Source organism: Peromyscus maniculatus, chromosome 6, assembly GCF_049852395.1.
Source record: "Peromyscus maniculatus bairdii isolate BWxNUB_F1_BW_parent chromosome 6, HU_Pman_BW_mat_3.1, whole genome shotgun sequence".
NCBI lineage: Eukaryota > Metazoa > Chordata > Mammalia > Rodentia > Cricetidae > Peromyscus > Peromyscus maniculatus.
In genome coordinates this window covers 33,956,837-33,973,966 of record NC_134857.1, presented here as the reverse complement: position 1 = coordinate 33,973,966, position 17,130 = coordinate 33,956,837, and the positions used below count along the sequence as shown (strand labels likewise).

General features: G+C 46.7%; 1 protein-coding gene across 1 annotated transcript; it reads right to left on the bottom strand.

The window, feature by feature from the left end:
- Positions 1-759: 759 nt before the first annotated feature.
- Positions 760-12,576, bottom strand: Rab33b (RAB33B, member RAS oncogene family). Its single transcript, XM_006977590.4, has 3 exons — positions 12,447-12,576; positions 11,986-12,253; positions 760-3,446 (listed from the first exon to the last, which is right to left on the bottom strand). The coding sequence occupies exons 2-3, from the start codon at positions 12,232-12,234 to the stop codon at positions 3,006-3,008; spliced, it is 690 nt and encodes a 229-aa protein (XP_006977652.1). The 5' UTR covers positions 12,235-12,253; positions 12,447-12,576; the 3' UTR covers positions 760-3,005.
- Between the last annotated feature and the right edge of the window lie 4,554 nt (positions 12,577-17,130).

Below are 17,130 nucleotides of genomic sequence, written 5' to 3'. Positions count from 1 at the left end.
CTTAAAAGCCATACTGCACTCTCCAGAGGGGTCCAGGTTACAATCTTGTGCCTGAAACACACTCTTCTTTCTCCATCTCTAGTACCTGTGTCCACTCTGCTAGAAACACACCAGTTGTAGCTGGAGTTATCTCCAGTCCCCCCGGGCCTGCAGCCACTCAGACCCAAATAAACACACAGACGCTTATTTTATTTAAACTGTTCGGCCATTAGCTCAGGCCTACCACTGACTAGCTCTTACACTTAAACTCAGCCCATTTCTATTAATCTGTATGTCACCACGTGTTCCATGGCTTTACCTGTTGCCTTTACATGCTGCTCCCTGGACAGCAGGCTGGCATCTCCTCCTCCGCCTTCTGTTCCCACAATTCTCTCCTCTGCTTGTCCTGCCTCTACTTCCTGCCTGGCTACTGGCCAATCAGCATTTTCTTTATACAGAGCGATATCCACAGCAACCAGTCATTTTTAGAGCATGTGCTGTGTGCAGTGAGTAGTCTTGAGAATTCCTTGTTTTAGACTTTGGACTTGTTTTTTGTCATCAACATCAACTTCATTGGTTGAGAATACCTAATCAAAAAAATTCCCAATCCAAAATGATCTAAAATCTGAAAGTTTCTAGATGAAATAAATATCAGATTTGGGATTTTCAAATTAAGGAATCACAGGGCATATATATTTTCTAAGAACTACAGCAGACAGGGGAGGAGGTATGTTCTTTAATTTTATATTCAACCCAGAAAACAAAGGAAACAAAACAGCATTTCTTTGTGGCAAAGATGGTTTATTGTACTTCATGGGAGAAATGTAAGAGGGACACTGGTTCATAGCAAAACTACTGAACTTGTCGAGGAAATATGAAAGAGCAGTACAGACAATCAAGCAATGTGGAGGTGACCACAACAGATTCTAAAGTAGTTTGCTTTGGTGTTCTCAAATTAAGATCTTAATAAAACATCTGATACTTCTGAATAAATGTCAGTTAAAATAAATTCACAGAAGTACAAAATGTGTGATTTGTGCTTAAAAAATTAATAACTAGATGTCAGTTCACCATCATTTTGGAAGTGATGTCAACAGTCAGTAAGTGCTTTATAAACACTTTGGCTAAAGGCCTAATCTTGCTCACCTGATAAGTATCTTTTTAAAATAAAGAATTAAAAACTAAAGTGGTTTTTAATTAATTAATTAAAAACTAAAGTGATAAGTCATTACAAATAAGATACAAATGTTTTAATTAATAAATACTAAAGTGGAAAAAAAAAACGATGCTTTTCACAGAATTGTAAAAAAATGCTCATTTACTCCTTATAAAAGAAATAGCCTGCTAGGCAGTGGTGGCGCACGCCTTTAATCTCAGCACTAGGGAGGCAGAGGAAGGTGGATCTCTGTGAGTTCGAGGTCAGCCTGGTCTACAGAGCAAGTTCCAGGACAGGCTCCAAAAAAGCTACACAGTAAAACCCTGTCTTGAAATTCCAGCCCCGCCCCCCCCCCCCAAAAAAAAGAGAAACAGTCTGTTACTTTAAAAAGAAAAGTAATGCATTAATAGTACTGAAGAAACAGAGCTGAGAACAGTAAGGAGCAAAGCAGAGCTGGGCTGGGAAAGCCTATCTGTCCCTCCCCAGTTGTACAAAGTGTTGCAAACAATGAACAGAGGCTCCCTTCTGTAAAACACTTGTCCAGCCGCCAGTTACTACAGCCATTATGTTTCTCCAGAAAAATAGTTCACAAGTCAGCGTTAGTTTAGTCATTAATCCTAGTGTGATTGAGAAAAATGTATTAGGCTAGTTCTGGTGACACAAGCCTTTAATCCCAGCAGTTGGAGGATGAGGCAGGTGGATGGATATCTGTAAGTCTGAGGCCATCTTGGTCCCAGGCCAGTCAGGCCTATAAAGTGAGACCCCCCCCCCGTATTTAAAAAGAAGAAAAAGAAAAATCTCTCTAAATGCAAATAAAGCCAACTTGGGCCCTAATATTTAAAATTGTGCAATCATTTCTTCAAAGTTTTATCTTCATTTAGTTTTTATTAAGTAGAAAAAGTTTGCATTTGTAACTGAATTTTCCAATTGGGACCTTCAGAACAATGAAACAAAAATCTGAAACTAGGTCAGAGTACCTTTATTTCCCACATTCTGAAAATATTTATGTAAAATCTATTTTGGCATAATTTTCTCTAAAACTGCCCAGGGCTGCAAGCTGTCAAAATGAGGATGTGCACGCTTAGGCTAAACATGCCTTACACTCCATTCTGCAAACAGCTTCATATGCAAACGTGCTATTTTCTTTGTGCAAAGTCTTAAATTCAAACTAAAAGTATTTAGGGCAAAAAAAAATTTTAAACTATTTCTTTCACCACTGAGGGACAGGCAAGATATTTTTCAATATTGAATTCATTTTTTCATACCAAGGAACAGTTTGTGGCCATAAAATTCAAACATTTAGAAAAACTGACCCAACAACACTATTACAGGAATACATGTAGGCTCAGCAACTCGAGGCGTGCTCTCAGCTCTCCGCCATATGGATGCTGACTGAATCCAGCCCCGGGTCAGCCAACTGTCTAGGAGCAGGGGACAGGGGGCACCAGGACCCAGCTTGGTAAAGATCTGATATTTCAATTAAAAGTCATGGCTAAAATAAACTCCCGTCAGAACTGTCTGGATTCCTCTGATTGGTTTTTAGTGCTTAGATGCCAAGGAAAAATAAAAGCACCTTAGTAGCTCGTCATTTGCCTTTAGCTCTACGCAGCATTTCTTCGATGGTCCAGGGACACTTGGGCCGCCTTCACCGGGCTGCACCGGAAAGACGGCCTGGCTCATCCCGCTGTACACGGGCCCTCTCCCCGCATTGTCATGGTGACAGACTTGTTAAGAGGATGCAGAATACAAAAGGCAGCATAGCAATGCCAAGAACAGGACGCTCCGTTGTATTTCAGATTTAATCTTACAGACTTAATTACACTTATCAGAAGCGTCCCTCCGGTCAGCCCCGGGACGCGATACCTGCGACCTAGCACCAGCACGGCACCGCTGGCTTTGTTTCCGGTTTCAGGCTAATTCTGTTATCAGGTGGTTGGCTGAGCATCAACGGCTTGTGGCTCTTCAGCTTATGAGCCAGTGTCATAAATATAGCTTCTACGTGGTCATTATCATTGGGATTTTTAGCAGAGGTCTCAAACAAAGGCATACTGTGTGTGTCAGCAAACTTCTGTGCCAAGTCTGTGGGCACCTGAATGGCGCTTCTCAAGTCACATTTGTTTCCAACCAGAATGCGAGGTATGTCGCTTGCCAGCAGGTGTTGTTTGCATTCCTCGATCCAAGATGGCAGGCTGTGGAAGCTGGCCATGTTGGTCATGTCATACACGAAGACGACAGCATGCACATTCCTGTAGTAGTGCTGAACCATGCTCTTCCTGAACCGTTCTTGTCCTGCAGTGTCCCACAGCTGGATCTGGAGCGTGGCAAACAGAAAGCAAAGTCCACAAGTTCAGTCCAATGACACACGTATCAAGCAACTTAACCACCTCTACCTGCTCCCTAACAGCGTGACACCTGGGAGCTTGGCTTTTCTGAGTGGGGTCTAGACTTCACCAGGCTAGTCCAGTCACCACGTGACTACTAAGTATGACTATAAAAATCTGAGCAGGTAAGGTCTTAAAAATGATTTTTTTTGAAGAAAATTGAGGGAAAGGGATACAACACATAAAACACCCAGAATCTTCATAGCCTGGAGACAGGAAAGGCAAATGCTGAGTCCAATGTACTAAGTGAGTGGTTTTACATTTCTTATCCTGCATGCACACACATGCCATGATGAGTCCACGCAGGCCAGGTCAACTCAGCAGTCGGTTCTCCACTGACACTTGGTAGGATGCAGGGACCAAGTACTCCCAGCCACCAGGCCATCCATCTAGCCCTCAGTATTGACTTTGAAATCTGTCAGCTCTTTAAATTCAAATTTCTTCATCTTATCCTTTTTTTTTCTTTCTTTTTTCCCTTTGATATAGGGCTTTACTGTGTAGTTCTGATGGCCTAGAACTCTCTATGTAGACAGAGCTGGTCTCAAACTCACAGAGATCTGCCCATCTCCAACTCTGGAGCTCTGAGATTAGAAGCATACATCACCATGGCCAGCCTCTCCATTTTCTTAATAGCCTTCCTTTTTCCTAATTAATATAAGTCTAATTTTATTCAGAGTAGAAATATAAGTACTTACAAATCGTGATTTTTTCTGATTTTCTGGTATTTAGGGGACCCAGTGGCAGAATTTGAACCACTAACATGAAGGCACTCCAGGAAAGCTACTGTCTTTAGGATTGAAAACCCAGGGCCTGGGGAGAGGATAAAGTGTTTGCTGTATGTGGTAGCTTGAATGTAATGGCCCCCATTAGCTAACTGGGAGTGGCACTATTAGGAGGTGTGGCTTTCTTGGAGTGGGTATGGCCTTGTAGGAGGAAGTGTGTCACTGTAGGAACGGACTTTGAGGTTCCCTATGCTCAGGATACTGCCCAGTATCACAGTCCACTTCCTGTTGCCTTCTGATCAAGATACAGCCAGAACCAAGTCTGCCTGCACACCGCCATGCTCCCCTCCATGATGATGGACTGACCCTCTGAACTGCAAGCCTCCACCTCAATTAAACGCTTTCTTTTATAAGAGTTGCCGTGGTCATGGTGTCTCTTCACGGCACAGAAACCCTAACTAAGACACTGAAATTTGAGACCCTGAGTTCTGTCTCCAGTACTCACAACAGCCAGGTGCATCAGTCACACCTCTAGCCCCAGCAATGGGGGGTGAGGACAGGAGGATCTCTGGGGTGTGCAGGCCAGCCGGACGAGCTGGACTGTTCAGTCGCCAGTGAGAACCCTGTCCCAGAACTAAGGTAGAGAGCCCTGGGGAAGAATGCTAGCCTCCATGCATGCCTGCACACACGATCCTGAACAGACACAGGGAGAACATTGAGAACACGTCATGTGTCACAGCTCACTCTGCCCCTTGTTGCCCGACAACAGGCATTTATAAGAGTGAGAACAGCCTCACGAGGAAAGCACAGTACAGAGTTAAACATAAGCTTGGCATCCTACTGTCGAGCTGGGAACCCGGCTTCAGCTCCTCTCCCTCCCCCTCTCCGTCTCTCTCTCTCTCCCGGGACCCCACCCTCAGAAAACCCACCAAACAGCGGCTCCTCCCCTGGAGCTGCTCAAGACCAAGCCTACAAGGCATCTAAGCTCTGGTGCATAGTTGTGCCACGTGATTCCTCTTCCTCCCTGCTGTCTGTGGTACTGTGACTCGGAAGACTAGGGCAGAAGTAGCTGGAGTCTGAGAAAAGCCTGGGCAACTGAGAATACGCTGTCCTTAAACTTAAAGATCCAGAGGCTGGAGAGCCAGCTCAGCAGATAAGAGCATTTGCTGCTCTTAGAGAGGACCAGGGTTTGGTTCACAGCACCTCTATGTTGGCTCACAATGGTGTGCAACTCCAGTTCCAGGAACCCAACCTCCTCTCTGGCACCTTGGTGGGCACCAGGCACACACATGGTGCATACACACTCACCTACATAAAATAAAGATAAATGAAAGCTTTCTTTAAAATCCTAAGAGAAGATGTTGTCTCACTCTCACGACCTCTGCTCCTGGAGTTCTCACCTCCAGTTACCACGCCTTGCCTTGGTGGGCCCTCTTTATCAACAAAAGCCAGTTACTGAAACCTTTAGCTTCAGAGTCAAAAGTCACATAGGATTTTGTTCTTTGTCACCTGCCTTTTCATTAGCTTTCTTTGTCACTTGAATTTGGGAATTCCAGGGTAACCTACCAATGCCCTGTCTGCATAACCGAACACTCAGCTCCTACCCCTACTACAGGGATTGCCAGGCCAGATCCTGCCCTAACAGGGAAGTCAGACACACGATACGATAAAGATGATGATGGTGTGATGGAGGGCTAAGGGGATTTCCACAGAAGGAAGCAGAAAGGCTGGGATTCTAGGAGAAGCTGAAAACCAATCTTGCGTGGAAATACAGGAAGGAGGGAGGCTCTTCAAGGCAACAGTGAGAAACCAGCAAATGACTGGGCTGAACTACGGGAAGATGAAGGAAGAGGGCGGCATGCATCCACCAGAGGAAGGCTTGTGGAAACTGTTTTTAAATGAGATCAACGGAGCTGCCATCAAAGCTCAAAGGCAGGTCTGAACTGTTTCCCAGTACTAAGGATGAAACTCACTGTCCTGACCATGCCCGACAAGTCCGCCATCACTGAGCTTTACACATCTCTCTCCCCTCAAAGGGAGGCTTGAGGGAAAAACTGCAGCTAGGGTTTTGACGAGAGGAGTAACAGGAAAACTGCAGGAGGAAGCTGGCTGGATGTAGGGAGGGAAGGATGAGGATTACATGAGGATGACCTGGAAGATTCCGAATTTCATGTCATTTTCATTTACCATGAAATCTCATTCTTAGACTCATTTTCTCCAACCACCCAAAAACACAGCTGGGGTACAGCTTGGAGCCGTGAGCACTGGCTTGTGTAGCACGTGACGAGGCAGCCCCGCGTTCAAGCCCAGCACAGAGAACAACACAAAACTCATTCTTAGACTGCATGTCCCACAAAAACAGGAAGTAGAGCAGTGGACTGTCACAGCTTGCTGCTCCTTACACCGTACTAGCATTCTTTGTGCTTAATATATTTGATCTAGGGGGAGGAGACATCTTGGCTGTTTTTCCTTAGTTAATATTAACATCATTCTCTCTTCTCCCGATATAACAGGAGAGTCACCGACATGTTTAAGTAGTGACTGCTGATCCCTGATGGAAGACTGGATTAAATCTCAAAATGACTGTTGAGAGAGGCACCCAGCTAGACAGTCAAGGGGGAGCATATGGATCAAGACTGGGACAGTCGATCTGAAAGTCAAATGCATTTTTATTTAAGGAACTCATTTTTATTCAGCTGCCAAAATCCTGTGAACAAGATTTTCCTCTTTCAAGTTTATGCATATAGCACTCAGAAATCAATTAGCAAGTACAGCCTTCTGGGGTTTTGTTTTCTTTCTTTGGTGTGTGTATGTTTAGACAGGCTCTCACTATGGCGCTCTGGCTGGCCTGGAATTAGAAAGGAAGGCTCTTTAAAGCTACCAGACGGCTGGTGGCCGTGGCCACGCTGGCCGAATAGCCTGAGGAGTCCTTTTCAGACAGATCTATGAATGCTGGGAGCGGAGGGGTGCTATCATACCTGACTCAGCCTTCTGAGACGAGGAGGCCTGCAATCCCCTGCAGTCAGGCCAGTCCTGAATTTAAGACCACCCTCCTGACTCAACTTCACATTATGTAGCTCCGGCAGGCCTGTAACTCACATAATCTACCTATCTCTGCTTCCAGAGTGCTGAGAACAAAGGCATGAGCCACCACACCCAGCTTGAGGAAAGGTTTTCAAAGATTTAATATACACAGGGATGGGGACAGAGCTTAGGCCACAGAATGCTTGCCCATTGTACACACAGCCCTGGATTCAGTCCCCAGCACTGCATAAACCATGTGTGCTTGCCTGTAATCCCAGCATCCAGGAGGTAAAGACAGGAGGTTCACAAGTTCAAGGTCAGGTAGCGGAGATGAGGCCCCATCTCAAAATACACAGGAGCAAAGAGCAATTGAGAGAGACATCTAACATCAACCTCAGGCCTCTACACACACACACACACACACACACACACACACACACACACACACACACACACACACTTTAAGGTTATCCTTGAATATATAGACTTTGAAGTCAGCTTTGGGTACATGAGACCCTAGGACGACTGTGGCTTATAATAAATTTCGGTTTTACTCAATCATTGAAAAAAAAAATAGCCAAACGAATGGAAACACATGAACTATGAACCAAAGGCTGAGGGGCCCCCAGCTGGATCAGGCCCTCTGAATAGGTGAGACAGTTGATTGGCTTGATCTGTTTGGGAGGCATCTAGGCAGTGGGACTGAGTCCTGTGCTCATTGCATGAGTTGGCTGTTTGAAACCTGGGGCTTATGCAGGGTCGCTTGGCTCGGCTTGGGAGGAGGGGACTGGACCTGCCTGGACTGAGTCTACCAGGTTGATCGCAGTCCTCGGGGAGGCTTTTCCCTGGAGGAGGTGGGAATGGGGGGGAGGCTGGGGGTAAGGGGAGGGGGTGGGAGGGGGAAAACAGGGGAACCCGTGGCTGATATGTAGAACTGAATGGTATTGTAAAATAAAATAAAAGGAAAAAAATAAAGGCATACAGGGCTGGAGAGACAGCTCAGAGGTTAAGAATACTGGCTGCTCTCCCGAAGAACCAAAGTTTGATTCCCAGCACCCACATGGTGGCTTAAAACCATCTGTAATTCCAGTTCCAGGAGAACCCAATGCCTCTGTGGGTACTGCATACACACGGTCCACAGACATACACACAGGTTGCACCAGTACACCTAATATAAAAAATATTTTTAAGTGCCAGGGATGTAGCTTAGTTGTGGAAGTGGTAGAGCACTCACCTAACAGGCAGGGTTTGGATCCCAGCCCTAATACCACCACTACTGCCACCAATACACACTTCTCCAGAAGAGGACACCAAGGTGACCTGTCAGATGAACTGAACAGGTTGACAAGATGAAGAGGGTGTGTATATATGTGCGTGTGCATGTGTGTATGTGTTTGAGACAGAGTCTCATTGTTCCCTGGCTGTCCTGGAACTTGCTGTATAGATGAGGCTGACCTCAAACTCAGATCTGCCTGCCTCTGCCTCCTGAGTGCTAGGATTAAAGATGGACACCACCACACCCACTACGGCTCCATAACTTTGTGAGATTTTTTTTTTTTTTTCAGGAAAGATAGTACATTATTTTAAGCCAATGATTGACTTACAAACAGATCCTAGAGGTAAGGGACTATTCCTTACACCCGCAGATTTTCTTTTTTCTTACTTTTTTTTGGTCTTGTGTTTTTGTTTTTTAAGATAGGGTTTCTGTGTAGTCCTGGATATCCTGGAACTCATTATGTCAGTGGTTCTCAGCTTTCCTAATGCTGTGACCCTTTAATACAGTTCTTCATGTTGTGCTGACCCCCAGCCATAGAATTATTTTCATTGCTACTTCATAACTGTAAATTACTTCAAAAACTGTAAATAGGAATCATAATGTAAGTATCTTTGTTTTCCCATAGTCTTAGGTGACCCCCATGAAAGGGTCATTCAACATCCCCCAAAGGGATTTCAACCCACAGGTTAAAAACCACTACACTCTGTAGACCAGGCTGGCCTTGAACTCAAGAGATCTATCTACCTCTCCCTCCCAAGTGCTGGGATTAAAGGCAAAAGTAGGTGGATCTCAGTGAGTTCAAGACCAGCCTGGTCTACACAGAGGGTTCCAGAACAGCCAGGGCTACACAGAACGACTGTCTCAGGGGTGGAGATGGCTCAGCAGTTAAGAGCAGTGGCTGGTGGCGCACGTCTTTAATCACAGCACTCAGGAGGTAGAGGCAGGCGATCTCTGTGAGTTCGAGGCCAGCCTAGTCTACAAATCGAGTTCTAGGACAGCCAGGGCTGTTTCACAGAGAAACTCTGTCTTAAAACAAACAAAAAGAGCACTGGCTGCCCTTCTACAGGACCCAGGTTCGATTCCCAGCACCCAATTCAAACATACATACAGGCAAAACACCAATGCACAAGAAACAAAAATAAATTTTAATTTAAAAGACTCTTAAAATTAAATAAACAGATAAATATAATTAAAAAAAAAAAACCAGAAAAGCAAATACCTTAGTCTGTTTTCTGTTGCTATAACAAAACTTTCGAAGGTTGACTAATTTAGAGAATAGAGGCTTATTCGGTTCACAGCTTTATAGGTGGACAAGCCACTCCCAAGAACCCAGTAATCCATAAATGGGATTAATTCACTAACTTATGAATGAACTAATCCCTTAACCAGTCAACAGATTAATCTAATTAATCTATGAAGGGATTAACCCATTTGTAAGTCCAAAGGACCCAATCACCTCCCAAATGTCTCACCTCCAAGTCTCATTACTTTAGGAACTTGGGAATTAAGATAACTTAGGAGACAAATTTAAGCCACACCACAGCCTGAAGCTTTTCATCGGCTCACACTTGCACCTGAGTTAGCTGGGCTCCAAAGTCTGAGCAACTTCCCACAATTGCTCACCCCATGCTTGCACATGCACACACCAGACGCCTCATCTTTTCTACCATCACCAGCGTCTACACCTGACCCAGTTTAGCTTGAAAAAAAGTTGGCCTTCCACCCATCTAGCTCTTCTTGCAGTGTACACAAATCTCTTTCCTCAGCTTCTGCTAGGGATCAAACACTGGGCCTTGGGCATCCCAGTAAGCACCCTATCACTGGGCTGTGTATACCCTAGTCCCATAGACCTCCCTTTACTTTACAGTACCGTGTACCCAAACCACCAGGACTGGCAGCGCTTGCCAAGCTACACTTGACCCTCAGCACCTGCAACCCCAGCCGCAGGGAAGCAGAAACAGGAGGATCCTCGGGGCTTGCTAGTCAGATAGTCTCATGGAATCAGGGAGCTCCAGATTCATTGGGACACTGCCTTAAAAACATAAGATAGAGAGCAACTTCGCAAAGCTGACATGAACATCTAGAGTCTGGACTAGTCTGGACTTACCACCACCACCACCACCCCGCCCCTGCCCACACGAGCGCGCACGCACACACACACACACACACACACACACACACACACACACTTATGCACACATGTGCACCCACACACATAAATGAAAATGGAAAAGTCAAGGGGCATAGAGAAGGTGGTCCCCTAACTCAGATGATTGCCCCTTATCTTTACTGGGGGTGAAAATTCTTTGAGGGCAGGGAGGGTGCGGTGAGTGAAGAAACGGAAACTTCATGCCTCAAGAACAGAAAGGGAAGAGGAGCAAATCAAAGCTGTTCCAAGGAGACTGAGGTAGAAGACCGCCAACATAGGCCAAAGGAAAAGCAGCTGCTGAAGGAAGTCAGGGTAGTTCCTGGGTTTCGTGTGGGGATTTTGATTTGTTTGTTGTGTATTTTGAGATGCGGTCTCGCTGAAGTCTCCCTAGCTATCCTCGGACTCACTATACAGAACTCCCAGAAACCCACTTTCCTCTATCTCCCAGAATTCTAGGATTAAAGGCATGGGTGGGCCTCCCCCACCTCCATTTCACAGGTTTTAAGGGACGGTATTAAGTAAACCTAGTGATTTTGCAATAGAGTGTGGAGGTTCACAGCATCAGGCGGCCCCCGACTTGTCAAGAATCTTTATTCTGCAATTCCAGGAGTCCAACCCTTCAAATCCCAATCCCGGCTGTCTTGGCCTTCCCTACTATGATGACAGCATCTGATGTCTCAGAAGCCACCTGGGAGAGGGTCTGTGCTTGCATGAAGAGATAGGATTTTGGCAACCACTTAAGATCCACTGCATATATAAAGCTTCAATGGGAAAATAGATTTTTTTTTTCTAAACAAATTGGTTATCATACAGAAACCGCCTCAAACGCAACAGGCTTTATTTCCACAATACTTAGCATTTATGCAATGCTCTTCGAAATAACTGAGTTTTCTATGCTAAAGAAATTTCTGGGTTTGTTTCCTTCGGTCATATTCCCCAGACTCCCAGCACATAACTCTCAGGCAATTGGGGGGGAGGGGGATGACTGCCCCCTACACCATTGACACTCCAAGTGTGATCCACAGGCTCGTTACAAGTGCGTCATATGGGAGCTTACCAACTCATAACGCGCTGTTTTGAAAAGCAAGATGCCCAAGGTAAAGTTGGTGCACGTTAGAGATGCGGGGCGGGGAAACACTGCCTCCGAAGTTTGCTACATACAGACGCGCTTTCCACACCAGCGTGGGGAGCAGACGGGGCCCCCGCACACTCCCGCCCAGAGCCCGGGGTGCGGTGCACACCCCTGCAAAGCCGGGGCAGCCCTCCGCAGCCACACACCCCCTCCCCCATCGGCGCACCTTGATCCGCTCGCCATCGATCTCCACGGCTCGCTCTCGGAAGTCCACCCCGATGGTGGCCTCGGTGCGGTCGGGGAAGCGGCCGGCGCAGAAGCGGTAAGTCAGGCACGTCTTGCCCACGTTCGAGTCGCCGATCACGATGATCTTGAAGATGCGGGAGCGGGCGGGAGGCAGACACCCGGGCGCCCCTGACACCGCACAGCTGGACGAGAAGCTGACCTCCAGGGACGACTCCATGTCCGAAGCCATCCTCCCGACTCCCTCCGAGCTGAGGCGGCGGGAGGAGACAAGCCTCGGGAACGGCGTCCCCGCAGCGACAGCGTTCCCCGGCGGCACCCCACAACGCCCGGCTCCCCAGGGCCCGCAGGCCCCGCAGCGCGCCTGCGCGAGCCCCGCCCGCCCCTGCCCTCCCAGGTGTGGCGCCCGGCTCCGGCCTTCTCCGGCCCGCCGGCGCGGTGTACCTGCAAAGGCCGGCCGGCGCTCCCTGGCTGGACTGCAGCACGGAAGGTCCGCCTGGGGGACCTCTGTCTGCGGCACTCCCGACCTGGACCGGCCCTGCCACGTCCGATGTGCCGGGGACTCTGGAGGAAGCGGCGCAGCTCCTCAGGGGCGGGGAGAGAGACAGCAGAGAGGAAGGAGGTGCGGCCCCGATGCTGTCTCGCGAGAGGCGGCGGTGCGGTGGTGGCGGCCACCGGGCAGGGCGGGCAGCCGGGTCGGAGCAGTGGGGGCCAGGGCATCGGCTGCGCTCACCAAGTCCTCCAGCCTTTGCGGAGCGGGACCGAGTGGGCAGGGGAGTGCGAGGATGCTCGGCCTTGCCTTTCCCGGCGCCGCCATGGCCCCTTGAGGTTATCCTCGGATCTTGTCGCCCAAGCCTTGTTTGCTTTAAATACCCCCGATCGCATAGAGCAGATCACCGTGGGACTCTTGGGAAACCCAAACCCTTTACGCAGCTAGGCGTGCGGGTCCTGGAACGCCTGCTAGCGGGAGCTGAGGCAGAAGGATGTAAAGTCGGAGTCCTCAGAGGAGGGAGCCTAGTTTTTAATCCGAGCACTCAAAAGGCAGAGACAGGAGAATCTCGATGAGTTCAAGGCCAGCCTGGGTTACATCGCGAGCTCCGGGACAGCCAAGACTTTTAACAGGTCCCCACACCTTAGCACAGGATAGAAGTACCATTCAGACCTTAGAACCCAGCACTTAGGCAGCAACATCTGCCGAGAGAGAGAGAGAGAGAGAGAGGGAGGGAGGGAGGGAGGGAGGGAGGGAGGGAGGGAGGGAGGGAGGGAGGGAGGGAGGGAGGGAGAGAGAGAGAGAGAGAGAGAGAGAGAGAGAGAGAGAGAGAGAGAGAGAGAGAGAGAGAGAGAACAAAGACCTAATCCATCAACATTCATAGTTCTGGGACAGTTCCTAATCTAATGACCTTGCTTTTTGGCTTCTGTGGTCCTGCTTCTGGCTAACTATTCTTGTTAATTGAAGTATGTCAACCAATGTGATTTTGTGTGTGTGTGTGTGTGTGTGTGTGTGTGTGTGTGTGTGTGTGTGTGTGTGTGTGAGAGAGAGAGAGAGAGAGAGAGAGAGAGAGAGAGAGAGAGAGAGAGAGAGAGAGAATTAAAAACTCATCCTGAGAAAGGCTGGGGACTGCACTTGGTCCGAAATAAATATTGCTAGAACCCATGTCCAATTGGTCTTCTCGAATGGATGCCTCACAACTAGAGTATAGAGACCCTCTCTTCAAAAAACAAACAGGGTTAGGGATGTAGCTCATTTGATAAAGTGCTTTTCTTGCATATAGGAAACCCAGTTCAAATCCCAGCACCATAAAAAACAGGTGTACTCAAAAAGTTGACAATCTAGCTTGTCCTGGTGGCAGAAAAACAGATTACTCGGAAGTAGAAAGGAATTACCCAATGATAAAAGGCTGAATTTAGTAGAATGAGTAAACTTGTTTAAAACTAATAAATTGGACCTAAAATATATAGGGAAAAATTTGTAAAATACAGGGCTAGCCTTGGCTCTGAGATTCTGCCTCACCAAGTGAGATGGCATACACCTTTAATCCCAGCAGGTGGATCTTGAGTTCGAGGCCAGTCTGGTCTACAGAGCTAGTTGCAAGACTGGCTACCAGGAGAAAGCCTGTTTTGGAAAAACAAACAAAAAACAACAACAACAAAAACCAGAGAGATCCTATCTTAAAAACAAAAACCACCCACACAGAGAATAAACAATGCAAACAAGTATAAATCAATAAAATGACTTGTTTGTTTGTTTGTTTGTTTGTGACAAGGTCTTTCTGTAGTCCTGGCACTCTGCATAGACTAGGCTAGCTTCGAACTCACAGAGACCCCCCTGTCTCTACCTCCCCAGTGCTGGGATGAAAAGTGGGCACTACTACGCCCAGCTCAATTTGTTTAAAAAAACATTGGTTTGGCCTGGTCCAGGTGGCATAGACCTTTGCTTTAATCCCTGCACTTGGGAGGCAGAGGCAGGAGGATCTATGTGAATTTGAGACTCTCCTCATCTACATAGAGTTCTAGGACATTCAGGTCTATACAGATGCTGCCTTTAAACCCAAAACAAACTGTTTTCTTCACATCTTTGTCAATTTGGTGACTCTTTCCCTTCTTCCCTTCTTTCTCCTTTTCATGTGTATGTACCTGATGAGTATGTAATACATGTCTGCATAGGAGGTGGGCACATGTATACCTACTCTTTCTCACCTTATTCTGTGAGGCAGACTCTCTTAGTCAAATGCAGAACTCACCCATATAGCTAGTCTTGGTAGCTAACTTGCTCTGGGAATCCCGTCTCCATCTTCCAAAGTAAGAGTTACAGGGGGGCTGCCATGCCCGCTCTGCATTGCCCTGAGTTCTGGGGATCCAAATTCGGAGCCTCTTACTTGCTCAGCAAGCACTTTAACCACTGAGCCATCTCCTCATGCCCTGCCCCCAAAAACGGTCTCATGTTGTAGCTAAAGCTGGCCGAGAACTTACTATATACCCCAAACTAGTTCTGAACTTGTGAGAATTCTATCTCAGCCCCCTGAGTACTAGGGCTACAGATGTGAACACTATGCCTAGCTGAATGTTTCCATTGGCTTCAAACATGTTACAGAAGTTGAGTGTTCTAGCATATGCCTATAATCTCAGTTCTGAGAAGGCTGGGGTAGGAGGATTGAGTTCAAGGCCTGCTTGGGCTATGCAATGTTAGAGGTTACATGTAGATTTTTTAGAGTCAAGAACTCTGAAGGATATGTTAACTTTGTAAGTTAACACGTTTTGAGTGCCAATTGATGAACAGGAGACATGAGACCCTTGGGTGAGAAAGGAGGGGCACCTATAACAAGAGGCAGAGTGTCAGCATGTATGCCTCATTCCCAGCATGACGCCATGAGGCCCTGGAGGATGCCTGACCCATGTAAGTCATGACATTACAGGACAATAGCCTGCAGGAAAATGGTCTTCATAAGTGGCAGACGAATCTGCCCAACTTTATCCTGAAGAGTGATAGTGCCTCCCCCACCCCCCATCCTGGAGAGCAAACAAAACTCCTCTTGGAACAAGAAGAGGTAATTATCTTCAGCATACAAAGATGATTGCTATACAAATATCCCTGGGAAAGACAGCCCAGGAAAAAAGCTGTTGATCCCTTTGCCTGAACCTGCAGACGTGAGAGAACAACGAGGATTAACCTTCACTAAATGGTTAATGCTTCATGTTCAGGGTTGGCATCCTTGTTCATTTGAGAACTGAGATTTTTGTCATCCTTTGTATGCTCAGTAATTTGGGGTTACATCCTGGACATTTTGAACATTCTGTTTGGAGGCTTGGATCCTATTTAAATTCTATTGGAAATGTAGATCTGGATATGGTAGTGCATGCCTTAATCCCAGAATTTAGGATAGTGAGGCAGGCATTTCTTTGGGCCACCAACCAGCTCCCAAATAAGGACATGGAGACTTGTTATTATGAATACTCAGCTTTAGCTTAGGCTTGTCCCACTAGCTCTTTCAAGTTAATTTAACCTGTTTCTTTTCATCTACATTTTTGCCTCAGGGCTTTTTTCCCTACCTTTCATTCTGTATGTACTGTTTTCCTGCTTTCTTCATATCTGACTGGCTGGCCCCTGCCATCTCTCTGGTGTCTCCTTTCTTCCTTTCTTTCTACTCCAAGCCTAAATTCCTCCTCTTACTTACTCTCCCTGCCCGGAAGTTCCACCTATACCTCCTCCCTCGCTATTGGCCATTCAGCTTTTTATTAGACCCATCAGGTACCTTAGGAAGGCAAGGTAAAATAGCAACACATCTTTACATAATTAAACAAATATTCTGCAACAGAAAATCATGAATTTGAGGTCAGCCTCCCTGCTATCATGACCATCATGGATTAACCCTCTGAAAATGTAAATATAAGCAAGCCCCCAATTAAATGCTTTATTTTATAAGTTGTCTTGGTCATGGTGTTTCATCAGGGCAACAGAACAATAACTAAGACAGAAGCCTTCTCTCTCTCTCTCTCTCTCTGGAAATAAGCTTACATTTAACATAATGAATATCTTTTCCCTTGGGTGAGAATGAGTGGACACCAACGCTTTGATAAAAACAAAAAATCTCAGAATCTTTTTTTTTTTTTTTTTTGAGACAGGGTTTCTCTGTGTAGCTTTGCGCGTTTCCTGGAACTCACTTGGTAGACCAGGCTGGCCTCGAACTCACAGAGATCCACCTGGCTCTGCCTCCCGAGTGCTGGGATTAAAGGCGTGCGCCACCACTGCCCGGCCAGAATCTCTTAATTTCACAGCACTTCTGTTTGGCAACTATATGTGCTTTAAGGAAACATCTGGCCCTTGTGGGAACTGAGGCATGAGGAAGTGATACAAATACTGTTTATAACAGTGTTGGTCTTGCACATGTCATATACAGTCTCAGACAGGAAAGGTTGACAGGAAAGTGGCAGGATATGAAGGTGTCATAGGCAGAAGCAAATCCTGTAGGATCCCAGTTTAGCTAACTTGATGGATGATGCCAAGGACGATGATGGAGAAGACAAGAGAGCATGTTCTCAGCTCCTTTCTCGATGGTTTATACTAAAAGCCTTTTTTCTTGAAGAAGAAGAAGGAGGAGGAGGAGGAGGAGGAGGGGAAGAAGAAGAGAAG